The sequence below is a fragment of the Plectropomus leopardus genome, chromosome 16, assembly GCF_026936395.1.
Source record: "Plectropomus leopardus strain MGB_pleo_1.0 chromosome 16, ASM2693639v1, whole genome shotgun sequence".
Classification (NCBI taxonomy): domain Eukaryota; kingdom Metazoa; phylum Chordata; class Actinopteri; order Perciformes; family Serranidae; genus Plectropomus; species Plectropomus leopardus.
Genome location: NC_142191.1, coordinates 10427440 through 10449456, shown reverse-complemented (window position 1 = coordinate 10449456; position 22017 = coordinate 10427440). Strand labels below are relative to the sequence as shown.

At 38.3% G+C, this 22017-nt stretch overlaps 2 protein-coding genes and 1 pseudogene across 3 annotated transcripts; all 3 read left to right on the top strand.

Moving 5' to 3' along the window:
- Positions 1-4483: 4483 nt before the first annotated feature.
- LOC148186832 (E3 ubiquitin-protein ligase TRIM35-like) lies at positions 4484-8630 on the top strand (annotated as a pseudogene). The gene is made up of 6 exons (XR_015779123.1): positions 4484-5120; positions 5249-5344; positions 5990-6220; positions 6516-6538; positions 7214-7332; positions 7529-8630. The product of XR_015779123.1 is annotated as an E3 ubiquitin-protein ligase TRIM35-like (transcript).
- Positions 7887-12667, top strand: LOC121955968 (zinc-binding protein A33-like). The gene is made up of 6 exons (XM_042481681.2): positions 7887-9490; positions 9617-9712; positions 9793-10023; positions 10130-10152; positions 10696-10814; positions 11011-12667. Exons 1-6 carry the CDS (start codon positions 9086-9088, stop codon positions 11511-11513), a joined length of 1377 nt encoding a protein of 458 aa, XP_042337615.2. The 5' UTR covers positions 7887-9085; the 3' UTR covers positions 11514-12667.
- A 141-nt stretch (positions 12668-12808) lies between these two features.
- LOC121955667 (E3 ubiquitin-protein ligase TRIM35-like) lies at positions 12809-17368 on the top strand. Its single transcript, XM_088089404.1, has 6 exons — positions 12809-14241; positions 14359-14454; positions 14536-14766; positions 14871-14893; positions 15111-15229; positions 15400-17368. Exons 1-6 carry the CDS (start codon positions 13837-13839, stop codon positions 15900-15902), a joined length of 1377 nt encoding a protein of 458 aa, XP_087945530.1. The 5' UTR covers positions 12809-13836; the 3' UTR covers positions 15903-17368.
- The last annotated feature ends 4649 nt before the right edge of the window (positions 17369-22017 follow it).

Sequence of the window (22017 nt, the reverse complement as noted above, 5' to 3'; positions counted from 1 at the left end):
TGCAATTTGTGGGACAAGTTCCTTATTACTTTTTACCCCCATTTTTCGAAACAAATCAAACAGGTTTGCTCAGGTTTCAAAGGGTTGACTATTATGTGAAAGGCATCTTGACACAGAACAGAAAAACTGATTTTGAGCTATGTTTCAAAGGGTTCATCTCTGCTAATTAAGATGGCAGTGCACGAGTCAAATGCATGTTTCTATCAGCAAAACAAATGCAAATGCAAAGGTTGTTTTTTCTGAACACGTTAAAATGGTGCTGACTCGTGGGGCATATGAAATGACTTACAGTTAGTATCAATCAATCAAATAATTCAGCGTAAGAATTATGTCCAAAATAGAGAAACGGGTGGGGGTAATGAGCTCATTGCAGGCCGCTGCCTTCCCTAATTGCCAGAGCGAGCTGCCGCAGGGAGGAACAAAGGAAACATTTAACACATCGTAAATTCCTGTAATGTCCTGCCGAGGAGCTGCTGCTCTGGTTACACTTACAACTTTTTTTTTTTTTTTTGCTGACTCTCTATTAGTGTCCGGTGACATAAAGAGACAAACATAATACAGTAAGAGACAGTTAGAGCGAAACACAAAGTCGGCTTTCCCTGCAGGTTTCTTTGTGTGTGGCCTCCTGTAATCACTGCAGTTCATTTTCTCTTATGCCTTTATTCTTCAGAGATACATAAAATCTTGGGCATCAGAAGGACACACTAGTTTTAATACGCTTTAAATGTGGCAGTCAAAGCTGTTTTGATTTCAAGTTAAGACATTTGCCTTTAAAAGCTTGAAAAATGCTTTTACAAAATGATTTCTGGCATTAACACGAACCCCTTTCAGACATAATTAGAGCTATTAATCACGTAAAGAACATGACTGATGTCTCCTTCCCTTCATTTAAAATACATTGAATATCAGGTCCAGATTTAGACTTGTATAGTGTTTCTTCTGTTTCAAGCTGTGCAGCTGAACGCTGTTGACACACACACACACACACACACACACACACACACACACACACACACACACACACACACACACACACAAATACAGCACTTCTCTCCAAGAGTCTGCAGAGAAGTGCTACAGTGTCTCGCTGAATTCCTTCCCAGTCTTTTGTCCCACAAGGCAAATGATGGAGCATATGCCTTTTACTCGCTGAGATGGTGATCAAGTGTGTGAGAGGAGAGAGATGGAAAGACAGAGAGACTGTGTGATTTTGTCCCACATCCAGGGTCCTGAGAGACTCCTCACTTGCGTGGAAGCATGATACAGTACAGTATGTGAGTTCAGCACCAACTGTGTGTGTGTGTGAACACAACACGTACTGCATGTGTGTGGGTTTTTTGGAAGGGGGGAAGAGGGGAAGAGGAGGGGTGATCAGGCTAACAAAATTAGTTTACCATCAGCTGTGCTCTGGCTCTCATTCGGTCCCAGCCTCTGTCCAGTATTTCTTCCAGCTCCCTCCACCTAATGGCGGCCCAGGGCGGTTTTACTGCACCACCCTGGGGAGGCTACTGTGGCCAGATCCAGAACACTTGGCTTTATGTGGATTGAATGTTTTATGGTTATGGACATAATATTTAAGTATAGGAACAGTCTCACATGAATCCACCCCCGCACAATGATCCCCAGCCCTAATAATTACACCAGTGTAGGAAAGGTAAGTGGGAAAAGTCTTTATACTGTGGCAGCAACGTTATCATTAAGTTATATAACTGTTAAAAAGTGGTTGAATATAAATAGTGACCAATTAATCAACTAACAGAAAATGAATTGCCAACTAATTTGATAACCGCTTGACATTTTTCATGCAATTTTTTTTCATGGTCACTGCTTCACATATGGAAAAAAATGCTGCTTTTCCTTTTAATTATTTGAATGATTTTAATTTATTTCTAATAATTAGGACTGTTGGTAAGACAAAACAAACATTGTGAGGGTGTGACTTTGGACTCTCTGTAATTGTAAGATAGTTTCTCACTATTTCTGAATTTTTACAAAACAAACACGCAATCAATTAAAGGGGAACCTGTGTATTTTTCAACTGGGACCATTTTTTTCCCATGATTTGTGTTTTAATGACTATTGGGAATAACCGTTTTTTTTAAAGTGGTCCAGTATTGAATGAGAGGGCTACAATGGGGCAATTATACATTGAAATTTACTTGCTTTTGCCACTCAGGATGTTATTCTAACACAGACAGACATTTTTGTTAAATAGTAAAATCCTTTTTGTTCAATCAGAAACAGTAGGGAAATCTCCATCGCCAGTTCAACCAGACTCCATTTAAATAAACAATCATTTTAAAGTGTATAGAGGCAGCGTATTTTCACATCTAACTGGGTGAATTCAGGGTTTATTTCAACCAAAACAGACCTGGTGATTGTTGGAACAATTGATAGATAAACCAAGATTGTTTTTGCTGTTGTGAGTTTCATTCTGTTTCTGTCGACTTTGAATGAAGTCTGGTAAGTTTGGCAATATCAATTTGTCAGTTGTTTCTGGTTAAACATAATATAAAGGACCTTACTTTTTAACAAAAAGGTCTGTCTTTGTACAGATAATGATCTTTTCCATTATGTTGTCACACATCTTAAATAATAATCTGACCCTGCCTGTGGCATAGAAAGGCACTTTTAGTGGATGTAAATTGACTATGCGAACATGCCCCGAGTGGTTACATTGCAGCCTGTTTTGCAGCTGCTGGCTGCAGCCCTCTCACTTAATACTGGGACAAATTTAAAAAATAAATGAAAAAAATATCCAAACTGTTAGACTCTTACTGGTTTTGGTTGTTACTGTTTAAGACTTGCTACTTTATACCATACAAAGTAAAAGTTCCAGGGGTAAAGAAAAATTACAAAATGCAGATATGTGAAGCTACAAAATGCTCCTCTCACTCTTGAGAAACTTGCAATGCCTACATTTTAAAGTCAAAACAGAAACTAATTTCCTAATTTTGCTGCAAAAATGATTTTAATCTACAATTAAGCATTAATCTACATGTAGATGCATCTTTAAACTCCACACGTGGTTGTGTTTCGTTTTCTTTTTTCAATCAGTTTTTTTGTGATAGCAGAGGAAACTGAAAATGAGAGGACGGAGTTTAAACAGAGCTGGGCAGATTCATTCACAGTTTTGTCCTTTAAAGTCTGAGTGAGAAAAAGAGAGTGAGGCGAGACAGAGAAAGGCAAAGTGTATGCCACGACAGCTGGCCACATGGTGGTGTGTGCTGTCATGTTAAAGCATTTAGCCTCTGATAGCGATTGCTGCAGCGGTCAAGGGGCAAATCACTTGTGATTTTACACTGCTGTGAATGTGATGTGTGTAGCTTGTGTGTGTGTGTGTGTGTGTGTGTGTGTGTGTGTATGTGTGTGTGTGTGTGTGTGTGTGTGTGGGAAAGATCTTAAAGAAATTCAGTTAAAATTTGATTAAATCTTATGCAGCCTTTAAGCATCTGAAAATTAGCCCTCAGCTCAATGCTTTGTCATAGTGATTTTAAAGATGAAATGGTTAATGGTTTAGCTTGCTAGTTATAAACAGAACTGTTTTGAAATCTTATTACCCCACCTCCTGCAGGATATTTGATACCATGCACATGCAGGAATATTAATTAAAATCTTACCAAAGTTTAAAGGCGGGAATTAAGATCCTGGTATTTCAGAAGAAATCTACTTCATTACAGGTGCGTATGAGAGGGATGAGTAGGAAACAATTTGCAGACAGACTACCACACACACTGTCTAACTTACAGTAGACTGTTTACCTGTTGAAGTGAAATATACCAAAACACTGCAATAAATGTATTTCTTTTGCAATTTGGACAGCTTACAAGAGTTTGTCTGCAAACAGGAATGCGGCGGAAAAAATAGACTGCAGAATGTGCACTGAAACGTAGACACCCTCTCCAGTCCTCATTAACAATAATAGTCGAACTGTAATTGCTGTGATTTTATTAAACATTTTTCTGTAAGACTTGTTACCAAAGTTTGAGCTGTGCATTAATCATTTGACTATTACACTCAGACAAAGATTGACCATTTACTCTGAATTGTGCAGTGTTGAAAAAAAGGACTATATGTTACGATGTTTTGCTATATGCCATAATGTTTTATCTTGATCTATATAATAAAATCTAAATCTATTTGTTGATAACATTTTGTTTTATTAATCTTAATCTTCTAAGTAGCTATTCAATAAATTTATCAAATAAATGTAGTGGAGCAAAAAGAATAAAAACAATATTAGGAGTAGAAGTATAGAGCAGCAGAAAATTCAAATTTTCAAGTATAGTACAAGTACCTTAAAATGTACAGTTCTTGAGTGACTTTTTGCCACAGCGTTTGTGTCTGCATTTCTTAGCAGAATGTTACTCCTCTCTAAAACCTGATAAACTGGATTATTTATTTCCTCATACCATAGCATGAAGCAGGGCAGAGCTGCAGGGATAAAAAAAAAAGCAATCACTCCTCCCTTTTCACACAGAAAACAGGAAGAAGTGACGAGACGTCCACACCTTAAGCTGCTTGTGGAATTTCAAAAAACAAAAACAAGGATGACAATCCAGTAAATGTGCTGTTTATTTACTTAACTTAACGGAATATATCAGTGTTTGTCAGAACCGCATGGAACTAATACTACTGAACCTTAGCACTGGCAGAGCAAATGGAGGTGAAAGTAAGTTAGCTGTCTGACAGCCACAGGAGAAATCAACAGAATGGCCACCAGCGCACCACCACCACCCGAGGAGGACTGCACCTGCTCTTTGTGCTGCGATATATTCACAGATCCTGTGCTTTTGTTGTGCGGTCACAGCTTCTGTAAGGACTGTCTTCGGGAGTGGTGGAGACAGAGTAGACTCCAGACATGTCCGGTCTGCAAGAAAAGTTTTCCGATGGCTCAGCCTCCACATAATCTGGCACTGAGAAACCTGTCTGACGCTTTGAGAAAAGAGAAGAGTCAGAGAGCTAACTCAGGATCGAAGCAGATCTGCAGTCTGCACAGTGAGGGACTGAAGCTCTTCTGTCAGGATGATCAACAGCTCATCTGTGTGATTTGTAGGGATTCACAAAAACACAAGAAACACAACTGTGTCCCTGTTGATGAAGCAGCAGAGGCCCGTAAGGTAAGAATTTGTAGTTTAATTCAGCAACTGTTTTTAGGTTTGGTACTTCTTCATATTGCACATAGCAGACAAATGTGTAAGTAATTTACTGTTTACTATGTATTTAATAAATGCACTTTTATTTGTAGGCTGCACTCAAGCTTAAGATCCTGCATTTAAAAACCAAACTGGGATCATTTAAAGCACAAAAACTCATCTATGATCAAATGGCCGACTACATCAAGGTAAATCACCCACAAAATGGTTATAGAGGCTGAAAGCAACATGTGTTGTCTACTTTCATTAAAAAAGATGTTTCTCCTCAGCTCCAGGCTCAGCAGACTGAGAAGACGATCACAGAGGAGTTTCAAGAGCTTTACAAGTTCCTGCGAGCAGAGGAGGCTGCAAGAATTGATGCAGTGAGGAAAGAGGCGACGCTCAAAAGTGAAGCAATGAACATCAGGGCTATTAATCTGACTGCAGAGATCTCCTTGCTCACATGATCAACAGCTCATCTGTGTGATTTGTAGGGATTCACAAAAACACAAGAAACACAACTGTGTCCCTGTTGATGAAGCAGCAGAAGCTTTTAGGGTAAGACAATAATGTATCTAATTTTAGAAAATAAGTCATTCTTCATTTTGCACATAGCAGACAAATGTGTAAGTAATTTACTGTTTACTATGTATTTAATAAATGCACCTTTATTTGTAGGCTGAACTCGAGCTCAAGATGCAGCTTTTAAAAACCAAACTTAGGTCATTTAACTGTGCCAAATCCATATGTGATAAAATGGCCGAGCACATCGAGGTAAGTCACAGACAAAGTGGTTATAGAGGCAGAAAGCAACATGTGTTTTCTACTTTCATTAAAAAGATGTTTCTCCTCAGCTCCAGGCTCAGCAGACTGAGAAGACGATCACAGAGGAGTTTCAAGAGCTTTATGAGTTCCTGCGAGCAGAGGAGGCTGCAAGAATTGATGCAGTGAGGAAATAGGCAGCAATCAAGAGTGAAGCAATGAACATCAGGATTATTGATTTGACTGCAGAGATCTCCTCGCTCACAGACAAAATTGAAACCTTAGAGAGAGAGATGAAGGCTGAGGACACCTCGTTTCTGCTGGTACTCAGTGATTATCTTTGCTAACTAATATTCTGACTTAAAAGGGATAGTTAATAGTGATTTTTAAGTGGGGCTGTTTGAGATGCTTATCTGCAGTCAGTGTATCACAGAAGATGACACTATCAGAAGCAGGGTGTTTTTCTGCAAACAGCGAGCACACCGACTGACATCTACTGTTTATTAAACAGATTATTGATAAATATCTCACACAGATCCACTTCAAAAGACCCAAACTATCTCCTTAAAAATGACTATTTTAACAAAAATGTTGTTCTGTTTTCTCTTTATTTAACAGAATGTGAAATCCATGATGGAGCGGTAAGTTCCTTCCTGTGCACCATCTACAGAAGCACAGCTGAATGATATTTAGGGCTGATGATAGAACAGTGCATTTAGACACAGTCTCACAGCAGAAAACTGATGAGGGGATCCTTTATTTTCAAATGTTTGAGTTTTTTTGGCCTCTGATTTCACTGTGCAGAAAGCAGTATTTCACTTCCTGCTTGCAAACTCTTACTATCACAGCTAAACAGTGCATTAAAATATGTTTCTGAAAACATTTTGGTGAAGAAATAGACAGTGTAGTAACATCTTGATTTAGTTTTACTGTTGTTTTTTAGTCGGAGTTTGAGAGGGAGAGGGAGAAGGGGGCGGGTAAGTCTCTTCATCCAGCTCTGGGCCCTTTGTGTCTGTGGTAGCGGGGGGCATGGCTGGTGGGCAACACAAAAATGTGGAAGGACAGCCTGTAGTTTGAGCAACAGCCCCCAAAGCCAGCGTATAATACATCATACAGTGGAGATTTGCTGTGGGGAGAGAAGTTATATCTAGGCACTGGTTAGATGGTCATTTACACATACTACTCACATTGTTTTGATCAGAAAATCAGCAAAGTATTTCTTTAAGGTATTTGCTGCTTTGCAGCAAAGAAACACTACCAGTGTGGTATTTGAAAATATTTGACCTGCAGTGTCTGGCTGCTTAATATTCCTTCAGATCCCAATGCAGCCTGCCAGACCCTGAGACTCCATCAGGAGCCCTGATCGAGGAGGCCAAACACCTGGGCAACCTGCAGTTCAAAGTCTGGAGGAGGATGAAGGTCTTAATCCAGTACAGTAAGCAAAGTGTTTCTACCTTGCCACATTTTTACATTTAAATCTGCAATGTTCAGCTAACTGATGACCCTTATGACCAAAGCACACACTAGGCTCTTCTAGATACACTCTAATGCCTTCAGTAAAACATTTTCCATTACTATAGTAACCATCTCAATAAACTTTACTTTTTGTTTCTATTTGTTTTTCTCTGAAGCTCCTGTAACTCTGGACCCCAACACTGGGTCGCATGACCCGTTCAGCAGAAAGCAAAGAGAATCAGCCGCTTCCTCGTAACCCAGAAAGATGCTCATCAAAGCGGTCCTCGGCTCTGAGGGCTTTAGCTCTGGAAAACACAGCTGGGATGTGGATGTGGGGGGTAACTGTCTTGCTGGTGTGACATTTAAAACCAAAGAGCCATGCCCTGGACTTTACATGGGCATCGATTTTTTTAATGGCGTAATGACTGAATGTACTGTATCGGATGAAGTGAAATTTTCATCTAAAGATCCATGTCCCAAAAAGGTCAGGGTAGAGCTCGATTATGACCAAGGAATTCTCTCATTTTTTGACATTGATCGGAAAACACATGTACACATCATCAAATACACTTTCACAGAACCAGTCTTTCCATATTTTCTTGGTAGTGTAAAAATCCTTCCAGCTGAATTTTCAGTGAAGATAAAACAACCTCGATAAAGAATTGTGTTCACAATATCATCCACCTTAGCAAGTCCCGGACTTGTTGCCAAGGTCTGTTTTTATTACTATATATTTTTTTCTTTTTCAAAAACCTTTTTCATATTTAGTTTGTGTTTATCAGATTTCAGTATAGTTGCTGAAATTGTGGTCTATCTCTGTAACTTCTTGACATATCAGTGACCAACAAAACGATAAGTATCAAGCAGACAAATTCTTTTTGGTTTAGTCCAGCAACGCAAGGAACTCTATTGATTTTGCACATTAAGTTCAGTTTGTCATGAGGAGAACTACACTACAAAAAAAAAAAAAAAAAAAGTGTAATGTCTTTGCTGGCTCTGGAAGAGATTTCTAAAGTAAAAAAAAAACCAAAAAAAAAAACCCTGTGTTACAGTCTGGAGGGGTGGGGGATATAAAAGCATTCAGAATGCAGTGGGGGTCTAATGAAAGATGCTTTTGAGTTGTGTTGTTAATTTCCAGCAGTATGATGAATTCAAAAGAGGCAGTTTTCTTTCAGAGTTGTATCTTAGTTGTATTATGGGAAATGTAGGATCTGGTGCTTTTGTAGGTCGGCATACTCCGGACTAAAAGTCGGGATGTCTCCACTCCTGCTGCTTTGATTTTGATTTTGTCTGCTCTTATTTTAATCTAGCTGCTGTGAATCCCCACTCTTTTTGGAATAACATATTTCATTGTTTGTTGTAATATATTGTGTGATAAACCAAAAAAATGCGACAGTTGTCCCCAACTATTCACTGCACACAAGGCAGGACAGACCTGCTGAGAAGAGACTGAAAAAAAAGAAAAAGCAGCTCCTCCCATTTTACAGAAAACAGGAAGTAGTGAAAAGTCTGCCTGACGCTGCTCGTGCTAATGTGGCCGATTTGAAAACAAAGATAAAGAAGACAATCCAGTCAATGTAAAGTTTATTTATGTAACAGGGGGTTATTGAGTGTCTCTGGAAAGCTTTTGGAGTTAATAGTGCTGAGTCAGAGCACTGGCTGAACAAATACGAGTGAATCAGTGAAAGTGAAAGTAAGTTAGCTGTCTGACAGCCACAGGAGAAAACAACATAATGGCCACCAACACGTCACAGTCTGAAGAGGACTGCACCTGCCCTGTGTGCTGCGATATATTCACGGATCCTGTTGTCTTGCTGTGCGGCCACAGCTTCTGTAAGGACTGTCTTCAGGAGTGGTGGAGACAGAGCAGACTCCAGACATGTCCGGTCTGCAAGGAAATGTTTCCGATGGCTCAGCCTCCACGTAATCTGGCACTGAGAAACCTGTCTGACGCTTTGAGAAAAGAGAAGAGTCAGAGAGCTAACTCAGGATCGAAGCAGATCTGCAGTCTGCACAGTGAGGGACTGAAGCTCTTCTGTCAGGATGATCAACAGCTCATCTGTGTGATTTGTAGGGATTCACAAAAACACAAGAAACACAACTGTGTCCCTATTGATGAAGCAGCAGAGGCCCGTAAGGTAAGAATTTGTAGTTTAATTCAGCAACTGTTTTTGGGTTTGGTACTTCTTCATATTGCACATAGCAGGCATATGTGCCGTGTAAGTAATTCACTGTGTATTTTACATATGCACTTTTATTTGTAGGCTGAACTCAAGCTTAAGATCCTGCATTTAAAAACCAAACTGGGATCATTTAAAGCACAAAAACTCATCCATGATCAAATGGCCGACTACATCAAGGTAAGTCGCCCACAAAGTGGTTATAGAGGCTGAAAGCAACATGTGTTGTCTACTTTCATTAAAAAGATGTTTCTCCTCAGCTCCAGGCTCAGCAGACTGAGAAGACGATCACAGAGGAGTTTCAGAAGCTTTACAAGTTCCTGCGAGCAGAGGAGGCTGCAAGAATTGATGCAGTGAGGAAAGAGGCAGCAATCAAGAGTGAAGCAATGAACATCAGGATTATTAATCTGACTGCAGAGATCTCCTTGCTCACAGACAAAATCAAAACCATAGAGAGGGAGCTGAAGGCTGAAGACATCTCATTTATGCTGGTACTCTGTGATTATCTGTGGTAATTAATAATGTGATTGTAATAATGATTGTTTTAAGAATAATGACTTAATGATTTTTTTATCCTGTTTTCTCTTTTTTGAACAGAATGTCAAATCCACAATGAAGCGGTAAGTTGTTTTCTGTACACTATTGAAGCACAGCTGAATGATAGTCAGTCTGATGGTAGTTTGAGTTTTACAAAAAAAATTAAACTATTATTTGAAAAGTCCAGCACGTGGGCAGGGCTCTGTTTTGACTCATGCTGTTTTCAGCATGGTGGCCAGGTCTCAAACTTTCTCATTTTAAAGCTGACCAGTGTGATAAAATATATTTCTGAAAATATTTGAGGTGAGAAAAAGGCGAGGCTGTAACAGAATCTTGAATCATATTTATCAGCGCTGCCTAGTTGGACATTATTGGTTGTTTTCTGTGTGCTACAGATTGATTCTAGTTGATGCAATAAAAAGCAGTTGGAAGAGGAGGAGGGACATGATTTTTTTTTATGTCTTGTGCTTTTTTTCAGAATATAGTGAGAGTTTCAGCAAATATGACAAAAAGTTATTTTCTGAAAAGTAACCAACTGTAGCTTTGCTGCTTTGAATCTAACAAAAATGTGACCAGTGCTTTAAAATATTTGACTGGTAATCTGTGGTTGCCTAATATTCCTTCAGATCCCAGTGCAGCCTGCCAGATCCAGAGACTCCATCAGGGGCCCTGATCGACAAGGCCAAACACCTGGGCAACCTGCAGTTCACAGTCTGGAGGAAGATGAAGGACATAATCCAATACAGTAAGCAAAGTGTTTCTGCCTTGCTACATTTTTACATTTTAATCTGCAATGTTCAGCTGACTGATTAACTGCATCATCAAATTAACACCAGGTTATTCTATGAATAAAATGCAGTACCCTCAGTAAAACCTTTACTTTGACTATAATAAACATCTTGACAAATTTTCTTTTTTGTTTCTTTTTTTTGTCTCTGAAGCTCCTGTAACTCTGGACCCAAACACTGGTGGCACACTATCAATTATATCAGAACAAATGACTCGTTTGACACAGTGCAACAAGATTCAGCCGCTTCCTAAAAATCCAGAAAGGCATCCAGTCTCAGATGTTCTCGGCTCTGAAAGCTTTAGCTCTGGGAAACACAGCTGGGATGTGGAGTTGGGGGATTTATTTGCTGTTGGTGTGGCTGCTAAATCCAAAAAAACACATAATAAAGGGTTCTGGGGCATCATGACACACGGGACTGACATACTGTTAGAACATATTCAAGAGGATTATGAGAGAATGGACTTTAGGGGTTCATTTCCCCAAAAGGTCAGAGTGCAGCTTGATTATGACCAAGGAATACTATCATTTTTTGACATTGACAGGAAAAGACCTGTACACACCATCAAATATACTTTCACAGAAACAGTCTTTCCGTATTTTAGTTGGAATGCGAAAATCCTCCCAGCAGTACTGTCAGTGAGGATTAAACAATAGATGTGTAATGTTTTCGGTGGTTCTGGAAAAAATTTCTAAAGTTAAAAAAAAAAAAGTGATAATCATTGGGGTTACCTCGGCTTGGAATTTCAACTTAAAATTTAACAACCTGCGTTATCAGCTTCAGGGTGGAGGGTTGGGAGGCATGTAGGTGGCAGTGAGGGCCAAAAAAAAGAGGCTGTTGATTTGCATTATTGGAAATGTAGGATCCAGAATATCTGGAGGTTGATTCTAGGGACGTATTCATCTTATTTTAATCTTGCTCTTATGAGTACCCAAACTGTATGGAAGTTACTTAATAACTGGACCGATCATAATCAACAGATTGATAATACTCCAACAAGAACCGGTTCTCATACATTCACAAAGGTCCACATTATCCAAATCCAGTGAATTATATATCGAGTAAGTCTCTCGACCAAACACTTAATTACAGCCATAGACAATCAAGAACTGCCAAATGTTCATATTTCTCCATGTACTGTCCATAAAATCTTCTATATGCTGACAGCTTGGTATCAACATGGCAGCTGACCTCTTGTTTAATCACACATTCAGTTCATTGTTTTACTCTCTTTTATTGAAAAGTGCCTGGAGGAAACCTTTCTGTGATATCGTTATGTACCTTGAATTTAGAGTTGGTTAGGCTTTAAGCTGTGGCTCTGTTGTGTATTCCAGTTAATAAGTCCCAGTTCTTGTCATTTGCAGCATCTTTTCTCAAGAAAATATTCAGATGGAGATTAAAAAAAACATTTTAATTTAGTGTGTGGAAACTTATACAACTCAATGACAGAAGCACTTACAGTGATTCTGATTGTGGGGGAAAAACTTTCGTGTGTTACCCATTAAACGAGACCATGCATGTAAATGTGCTACAAAAGAAAAGAAAAAAAAAATCAGCTTTCAACTTCCTTTGGGAATTGCTTAGATAGGAGTTTAAATAGATTGTATGATTTACAGGGTGGTCGAGACAAGTTAAAAATATAAATCTGTTGTAAATTTGAGTTTTTAAAATAATTTCTAGTGTAATTTTATTATGTACTCTAAATGTTTCCACATTTATGATTTATTTCCTATCGCCTGTTTTCGATGAAAATGAAGTATAGATAAACGTTAATATTTTGTGATCAGCCTTATTAAAATCATAAAGACAATTTTCTTGTTTCAGTAATGTTTTCGCATTTTTGCGGAGTTCTTCCTTTTCTAAACCGAGGGTCTAAAGTTAGAGAGAACAGATTGAAACACAGTAATCAGATAAGAGGCATTGTTTGCTAACACTTAAGATTACGGCCTCACCGCAGAACGTAATCCTTTTCATTTTAGAGTCTAATTATTTGTGCTTATGGTGTATCAGTACTGACACATACATATATGAGAAGAGAGGAACAATTATGAAGTTAAAAAAATAAGAGGGAAACACTCCGATGATCAAACAATAGACACTTCAAAGTCTGCAAGCAAAATTGCATAAAATAATTTTTTCATACTTTGATTGTATTCAGTACTCTTGTCCTCAATGTTCCTTTGTACTCTTTTACTCTGATTTGAGCTTTGTGGAAAAAGCACTCAGATCTTTTACTCAAGTAAATGTAATAATACTAGTGTAAAATGTTGTTACTGCTAAAAGTCCTGTCCTGCATTTGAAATCAACTTGAGTAAAACTACAAAAAAATGGTGGCATAATTTTTCATTATTAATCTGTATCTGCAAAGGAACTAGTGACCAAAGTTATAAAGTAGCAGAAAATGGAAATGCTCAAGTAAAGCACAAGAACCTCAAAATTATACTAAAGCATTGTGCTTAAGTAAAGGTAGTATATGTACTACAGTAACTTTCCACAACTGTATTTGTGTCAGCACTGTTTAGCTCAATGTTACTCCTCTTTTACGTTGGTGAAGTGTAAAGGTTGTCTCTAGGTTACAGAGGGTTTGCCATTTTGTCACACAGAAACCAATCAGATAAACAGGATTATTTCTTTCCTCATACTTTGGCTAAACCAGATGAGTGTGTTTCTGTCAAAAACTGCAGAGATAAAAAAAAAAAGCAAACACTCTGTTTTCGCATAGAGGACGGGAAGAAGTGACAAGAAGTCTGCACCTAAAGCTGCTTGTGGTAATGTTTTTGTAAATTTGTCAACAGAAATAAGGAAGACAATTCTGTAGAAAGGATTTTTTTATATAACTGTTAATGTTGAGTAAAGATGTGAGAGTTTGTTGAAAGTGTTAGAAGCTAATTGTGCTGAACTTTAACACTGGCTGAGAAAATACCAGCAAATCTGTGAAAGTAAGTTAGCTGTCTGACAGCCACAGGAGAAAACAACATAATGGCCACCAGCGCATCGCCATCTGAAGAGGACTGCACCTGCCCTGTGTGCTGCGATATATTCAGGGATCCTGTGCTTTTGCTGTGCGGTCACAGCTTCTGTAAGGACTGTCTTCAGGAGTGGTGGAGACAGAGCAGACTCCAGACATGTCCGGTCTGCAAGGAAATGTTTCCGATGGCTCAGCCTCCACATAATCTGGCACTGAGAAACCTGTCTGACGCTTTGAGAAAAGAGAAGAGTCAGAGAGCTAACTCAGGATCGAAGCAGATCTGCAGTCTGCACAGTGAGGGACTGAAGCTCTTCTGTCAGGATGATCAACAGCTCATCTGTGTGATTTGTAGGGATTCACAAAAACACAAGAAACACAACTGTGTCCCTGTTGATGAAGCAGCAGAGGCCCGTAAGGTAAGAATTTGTAGTTTAATTCAGCAACTGTTTTTAGGTTTGGTACTTCTTCATATTGCACATATGTGCTGTATAAGTAATTCACTGTGTATTTTACATATGCACTTTTATTTGTAGGCTGCACTCAAGCTTAAGATCCTGCATTTAAAAACCAAACTGGGATCATTTAAAGCACAAAAACTCATCTATGATCAAATGGCCGACTACATCAAGGTAAATCACCCACAAAATGGTTATAGAGGCTGAAAGCAACATGTGTTGTCTACTTTCATTAAAAAAGATGTTTCTCCTCAGCTCCAGGCTCAGCAGACTGAGAAGACGATCACAGAGGAGTTTCAAGAGCTTTACAAGTTCCTGCGAGCAGAGGAGGCTGCAAGAATTGATGCAGTGAGGAAAGAGGCGACGCTCAAAAGTGAAGCAATGAACATCAGGGCTATTAATCTGACTGCAGAGATCTCCTTGCTCACAGACAAAATCAAAACCATAGAGAGGGAGCTGAACGCTGAAGACATCTCATTTATGCTGGTACTCAGTGATAACCCGAGCTAATTAATATTCTGATCTTAAAACTAGATATTTAACAAAAGACATTAGCTAATGAGTCATTCTATTTTCTCTTCATTTGACAGAATGTGAAATCCACAATGGAGCAGTAAGTTATCTCCTGTATTCTCTGTCAAAACACAGCTGAATGACAGTCAGGCCCAAGTATTAGTACATTTTATAGTTGTAGAAGAATAAAAATATGATGATAATCATGAAGATTATAACTATAAGCTATTTGCTGCTTTGCACCAAAGAAACACCACCAGTGTGGGTTATTTAAAAGTATTTGACTGGTAATCTGTGGTTGCCTAATATCCCTGCAGGTCCCAGTGCAGCCTGCCAGATCCAGAGACTCCATCAGGGGCCCTAATCGACGAGGCCAAACACCTGGGCAACCTGCAGTTCACAGTCTGGAGGAAGATGAAGGACTTAATCCAATACAGTAAGCAAAGTGTTTCTAGCTCGCCACATTTTTACATTTTAATCCGCAATGTTCAGCTAACTGATTAAGTGTATCACCAGGCTGTTCTATTAATACACAGTAAAACTTTCAATAACATTTAATAAACATCTCGGTAAATTTTACCTTTTGTTTCTGTTTTTTCGCTAAAGCTCCTGTAACTCTGGACCCCAACACTGGCGAGTCTCTACTGATTATATCAGACAACATGACTCGTTCAACAGGAAGCTACAAGAGTAAGTCGCTTCCAAAAAATCCAGAAAGGCTGCAGTGCTCAGACGTTCTGGGCTCTGAAGGCTTTAGCTCTGGGAAACACAGCTGGGATGTGGAGGTGGCGGGTGTGTGGGCTGTTGGTGTGGCCACTAGGACCAAGACTCCTATCATGAAAAGGTTCTGGGGTATCTTCAAACACGATACTGTCATCCTATTAGGATATATTCAAGAGGATTATGAGATCTTTTACTTATGGGATTCAATGCCCAAAAAGGTCAGAGTGCAGCTTGATTATGACCAAGGAATACTGTCATTTTTTGACATTGACAGGAAAAGACCTGTACACACCATCAAATACACTTTCACAGAAACAGTCTTTCCATATTTCCGTGGGAATGTGAAAATCCTTCCAGCTGTTTTCTCAGTGAGGATAAGACAGTAGATGTGTAATGTTTTTTTGTGGATCTGGAAGAGATCTCCAAAGTTAAAAAAAAAATATATATATTTCATCAGGGTCATCTCAAGAAATCTTTATTGTCCCCCATGTGGCAAATTCTTGTGCAGCCAGCATAAGTGCATTAGTGCATACAATACATACAATAAAACAATACATTTAAAATCACATTGAATCATCAGTTGAGACTTTCAGCTTGCAGTTTTAACAGGCTGTGTTACAAACTGGAGGGGTGGGGTGGAGTTGAGAGGCATTTTAAGAAGCAGTGAGGGTCAAATATAAAATGCCGTTGAGGTGCACTATGGGAAATGTAGGATCCAGTGCTTCTAGAGGTTGGCACATACAAGGGATTAAAAGTCATCTTATTTTAAACTAGCTCTTGTGAGTAACCACTGGAGAATCTGTTTAACATCATTCATTCATTCTATATGTTTTAGATATATTGCATTATTTACAGGATGGTAAATAAATGTCTCAATCCTTTTTTATGATAAACTGCAAATGTATCAAATGTTACGTGATTAAATACATCTGCTTTTTTCTTGCCTCTGTGGCGGTGACAGCCATGGCCAGAGAAAATTTATTGTCAGGTTGCCTGTCCCATTTTTGTGAATGTGATATCTCAAGAATGCCTGGAGGTAATTTCTTCAAATTTGGCACAAACATCCATGTGGAACCAAAGATAAACTGATGAGATTTTGGTGATCATAGGTCAAGGGTCAATGACTTGCATTTGTTCCATTCTTGTGAATACAATATCTCAACACATTTTTTCAAACTTGGCAAAAAGGTTCGAGTGGACTCTAGAATTTGATCGTCAAAGGTCAAGGTCCATATGACCTTACAAAAATATTTGGCCATAACTAAAGAACTACTACACTAACTGTGAAAACAATTTACACAAATGTCTAATAAGATAAAATGATGAAATTTTATAGTTAGAAGGTAGAAGGTCAACCTCAGTGCGACATCATAATGTTCTGCAAAACACTTTTATGCCCATAATCTAACGTCATATGTCAGGAACTATCAGATACTGAACGCGTTAATTCTAGTTAAGGACTAACAGGCATTGCTAAATGTTGGAATGATGTTTTTGAAGCTAATGAAATCGAATTTTTAAGTTTAAAACAGAGTTCTGTTTTTATGATGTTTCCCTGTTTTGGGGAGTTTATCGTTATCCCAACTGAGGGTCTAAATATGTCATTTGGGGCTATATATTAAAGAGTGATTTAACTTGTACATGCAAAATGTGTACCAAACCAAATGTATTTTAAGTAGTGTCTTAGAGAGCTCTTAGGTCCATGTCAGCTGTTGTGCAATGAATAAAATACTTATCTGATGCTAACAGCGTGCTATAGTGCAAATCATGCATGGATGTGTCTGCAGTGACATGCCTCTTCTGACTGTTATCCACCTAAAACCAAACAAATAAACTAAAATGCAGCTCTCAACCAGTCTGAATGTCTTCACTGGGGATCTCCAGTATTCCCATAATGCCCCTGTGTGGCTGACATGTCTGCCTACATTCATGCATAGCAAAGAGATGAATCATTATGAGGCAATGCTGAACTTCTCTAGTGTGCTGCCATCTCTCCAAGTCTCTCTCTCTGTCTGCTCACCGCTGACACACACACACACACACACATACACACACACGCCTGAATCCCTACACTGATACTGAACCTCAGTGGTATTACAGCTGGAATGCCTGCTATGTTTTTTCAACTAATGAAAGAATGAAGAAAAACAAACAAAGGGGCCAAATTAAAAGAGAAAAAAAAAGATTGAGAGAGGAAAACACTGAGGGAGAGGAGGAAATAGAGGGAGAAAAAGAGTGTCTCTCATTCAGTTTGTGTTCGTCTGCATGCTTTACATGATGAGTGTTTCTGGGCTAATGAAGGTGGGAGATCAGGCTCTGACTGACACAACATTTGCTCAAATGTGGTCAAAAGGGGATTATTTTCCTCGTTCTAATTACCCGAGAGGAATTTCAAACTTTGTTAGAGAAAGAGTGCCAACTGTGGGATTACTCATCCATGAATTTAACCCTCTGAAACCTGGATAGACATCAGTTGTCTTGTGAGCATTCAGATGCCTTCACAAGTATTTAAACCTTCTAAATCTAAGCAAGTTGGTTTGTTTTCTTTAAAAAAAAACATGGGGGAAAAAGGCAAAGACCAACTTGGAAAAAATGTCCCACACATTGCAAGAAATTAGCAAAAGGTGACAAGGAAATTACCAAAAAAAAATTTTAAAAGGGGGAGGATGATGAGAAAATTTTCAAAACATCAATAACTAAACAGGAAAAAATGTCCAAAATATTTAGAATTTTAATAAATTTATATCTAAAATAAATGAATAAATAGTATCACAGAAAATAATAAATTAAAATGTAGTCAAAATATATTTTTAAAAAAATGTTGGGTTATTTTCTTGCTTGTTTTGTTCTTTTAAAAAAAATCATTTTTTTTTTTAATTTTTGGGCCATTGTTAAATTTCTCGTTGCATTCTCCCTGTGTTTTTAAAAGAAAATCAAACCAATTTGCTCAGGTTTCAAGGGGTTAATTATTTTTGATAGTCATATCAAAAATCTTACTTTCGCTGACTCTGGCTGCTTGGCATGAATGTGTAATTTTATGAATGGGTGTTTTTATAGGCTTTCTAGTTATCAGTTGATCCCTAAGTGTGCAACTGAGCAATGATCTGGCATATTTCACAATTTGGAGGAAAAAAAACCTCAGCTGTTTTGTTTTTTACTTTTCTCTCTACAAATCAATCTTCCTGTGCAAACCATTACTTTAGCTTAAAGGAATGACACCAAACCAGCGTATCCAACTATTTTTTTTTCTTCCTCAAAATCCCCTTTGAACGATCAGTCATACGATGTTGACCAGGGAGCTCAGAGGAGCCACTGAGTTGAACACGTCAGATGTTATTCCACCGAAAGTCCCATTTTTCTACTAATCAGATGAAATAAACACATTAATCTGAGGCATTTCAAAGCGCTTGGCATTGTTTTTGTAACTGTGGGGAAATTACTTTGGTCCCAAAACATTACAGAGAGAATCAATCACGTTTAACATCAGTGATTTTAACTAAACCAAAAGGCATAAATTAGTGTGTATATACTATTGGTACATAGGTACTTCATAAGAGTGTGCTACTCATAAATCACACACTTGAGAGAGACAAAGACACTATGAAATCAGGATGGAGACATCAAAAGTGGACCATTTCCTGGTGATCGCACGGGCGGTTTATGAGACAATGGGGCCCTTTTTTGTCTCCTTAAAGTCATCTTGTGTCCTCTTGTGGTTGTTTTATGTCTAATGTAATAGTTTTGTCTTTCTTTTTAGTCATTTTGTGTTTTCGTGTGCTTGTTTAGTGTCTCTTTATTGTTACTTTATGCCTCTTTGTGGTTGCATTGTTTCTCTAAATTTACATCTTTTGGTTGTTCCTTTGCATCTCTTCAAGGTCTTTTTATGTCTGTCATTTTTTTTGTTTCTCTTTGTGGTTGTTTAGTGTCACTTTTTAATTGATTTGTGTCTCTTTGGGGTCATTTAATGTCTTTTTGGACATTTTGTGTCTCAAGGTAATTTTGTGTCTTTTTTGGTCTTCTTTTTCTCCTTGTAGTCATTTTATGTCTTCTTGTAGTCATTTTATGTCTTCTTGTAGTCATTTTATGTCTTCTTGTTGTTGTTTTGTTTCATTGTAGTTTTCTGTGTCTCTTTGAGGTCATTTTATTTATTTATTTTTTTTGGTCATCTTTGTCTCCTTGTAGTCATTTTGTGTCTTCTTGTGGTTATTTTATGTCTTTGTAATCATTTTTTTTTATCTATTTGTAGTGTTTTTATTTGTTTGTTTTTCTGGTCGTTTTGTGTCTCTTTGTAATTGTTTTGTTACTTTTGTTGTCATTTTGCGTCTCTTTGTGATCTTTTTGTCCCTCTGCAATCATTTTTGTCTCTTTATGGTTGTCTTTTTCCCCTTTTGTAGCAAATTTCCTTTACATCTCTTTGTGGTCTTTTTTTTGTCTCCTTCTGGTCATTTTGAGTCTTTTCCTGGTCCGTATGTGTTAATTTTAGTGACATTCTGCAGGTGAAGGCCAGAGTGGACCTCTGACACTTTGGGCCCTTGGGCCTTTGTCTGTTGGGTCCGTTCAGTAATCCATCCATCAGAGTCATAACATGGCTCTGAACTGGAGCCAAAACGGTGAGCAGATATCAAGTTAAGAGACAACTACAAAGAATATAAGAGAGATAAACAGACAGATGTGCCAAATGGCCCGAAGCTTCGAGACAGAGGACATACAGTATCTGTCTGTCTGGACCAGCACCTATGCAGACTTGGCTTAGCTTCTGACGAGAAGACAGTGTGTGTGTATCCTAAATGTGTGTGTGTTGAGGAAAGAGTTGGATGACAGTATAGAGGATGGCTGTGTGTTACAGAACAGCAAAAACAAGTATAAAATTTAATCAAAATGAGCATGGTACAAGTACACAATTATTGCCTCAGTGAGTGTACATAGTATAATGTATAGATACAAGAACATACGCATGGAAACACACATGTGCACTTTTATGTGGTTGTTTTTCCATCTGCTCCTTGTTTTCAGGTCCCTTTTGGTCACTTTTTGCTCATGTTATTGTGGTCTGGATATCTTCAGGAAACAGACTCCAAGTATATGATGTTGTCATTTCTCTCTCTCTCTCTCTCTCTCTGAGGGTTTATTGTTTTGTTTGGCATTTCTGTTTCGTTTGGAGGCAATCATTGAAGAATTTGAGCAGCACGTGTCCTCAGCAATCATAATCATGAAATCCCTACTGGTCACACACACACACACACACACACTCATAGGGCTGATTACTACACAGTCTGGTTTGTATAATGTTATGGAGGCAGATTGAATGTGTCAGTCAGGACCTCACAGGAGGATATTGGGAGAGATGGTGAAGGAAGGAAGGGAGAAAGGAAGTTTGCTTTTTAGTGATGAATGAAGGTTAAAATGTGAGTAAAATGAAGCTGACAGTTAAAATCCTGTTCGTGTTTCATACAAAATATCTCCACATAACAAACTGTTTTGTTAAAGCTCCATCTCTCTTACACACACACACACACACACACACATACACACACTTGCACTGGCCAGCCGAGATGGTCAAGTGCTGTGATAAAGTGCTGTCTAGTGTTCTCTCTCACTCTCTAAGCCCCCCGAGAGTAGATCAATACTCACTCAGCATCAAGTTACTGCTAATGTCTTCATGTTTTTAACCAGGCTGTGTGCGTGTGTGTGTGTGTGTGTGTGTGTGTGTGTGTGTGTGTGTGTGTGTGTGTGTGTGTGTGTTGTTAGTGAGCCAGTGTGTGCCTGTGCCCCTGCTGTGACCCAAGTTATAATTATCATTAAATGTCAATGAAGGCGATAGGAAGATAAATCCCAGAGTCCTGCCCCACAGCGCCTCCTAAAGACATTTAGTATGAACTGCAGCTGCTGTAAAAGATGCATTACTTCTGTACTGAGATGAGAGCATGATATGGCAACGCTATGGAGATTTATTTGTCTTAATATTATTTGTGCGAACAGATTAAAAAAGTGTTTATTCATGTGTAATCTGTAAATAAATGGCACCTTCCACAAATACAGGCAAAAATTTATAAGGTCACAAAAATATTTGGCAGATATAAAGTGAATCTGCAAATACACAAACAATTTCTACAAAACAAATGAATATACATTTAATTAATTTACAAAGGCACACATTAAAGACAGACATATGAAAACAAAACACATGGGCAGTGAATATAATAGAGGTAAAACATGTTGTACTTGTTATCAGGGCACTGGAATCACCTTGTGCTTGAAGAAAATAAAAAGATGGATTATGATCCAACACTTAATAACAATAAAGCTGCTCAAGAATAAAAATAAATTAAAAACAGTAGTTCACTACAAGGCCTGAGCAAAATCTTCCCTGTGCAAAAATTCCACGAATGAGCCCAAAATCATATCAAAAGTGTTGTGTTTCCTAAAAATCTTTTTTATACTTGTGGAAGGTGTTTCATATTGATGGATGACACATTTACACACGGACTGTTGATCTGTTAA

Bases quoted from the DNA above. Each gene is read 5' to 3' on its own strand.
- LOC121955667 (XM_088089404.1), top strand. From the start codon at position 13,837: ATGGCCACCAGCGCATCGCCATCTGAAGAGGACTGCACCTGCCCTGTG. The intron at 14,894-15,110 runs GTAAGTTATCTC...ATATCCCTGCAG, and splicing joins GTGAAATCCACAATGGAGCA to GTCCCAGTGCAGCCTGCCAG. The intron at 15,230-15,399 runs GTAAGCAAAGTG...TTTTCGCTAAAG, and splicing joins GAAGGACTTAATCCAATACA to CTCCTGTAACTCTGGACCCC.
- LOC121955968 (XM_042481681.2), top strand. From the start codon at position 9,086: ATGGCCACCAACACGTCACAGTCTGAAGAGGACTGCACCTGCCCTGTG. The intron at 9,491-9,616 runs GTAAGAATTTGT...TTTTATTTGTAG, and splicing joins AAGCAGCAGAGGCCCGTAAG to GCTGAACTCAAGCTTAAGAT. The intron at 9,713-9,792 runs GTAAGTCGCCCA...GTTTCTCCTCAG, and splicing joins AAATGGCCGACTACATCAAG to CTCCAGGCTCAGCAGACTGA.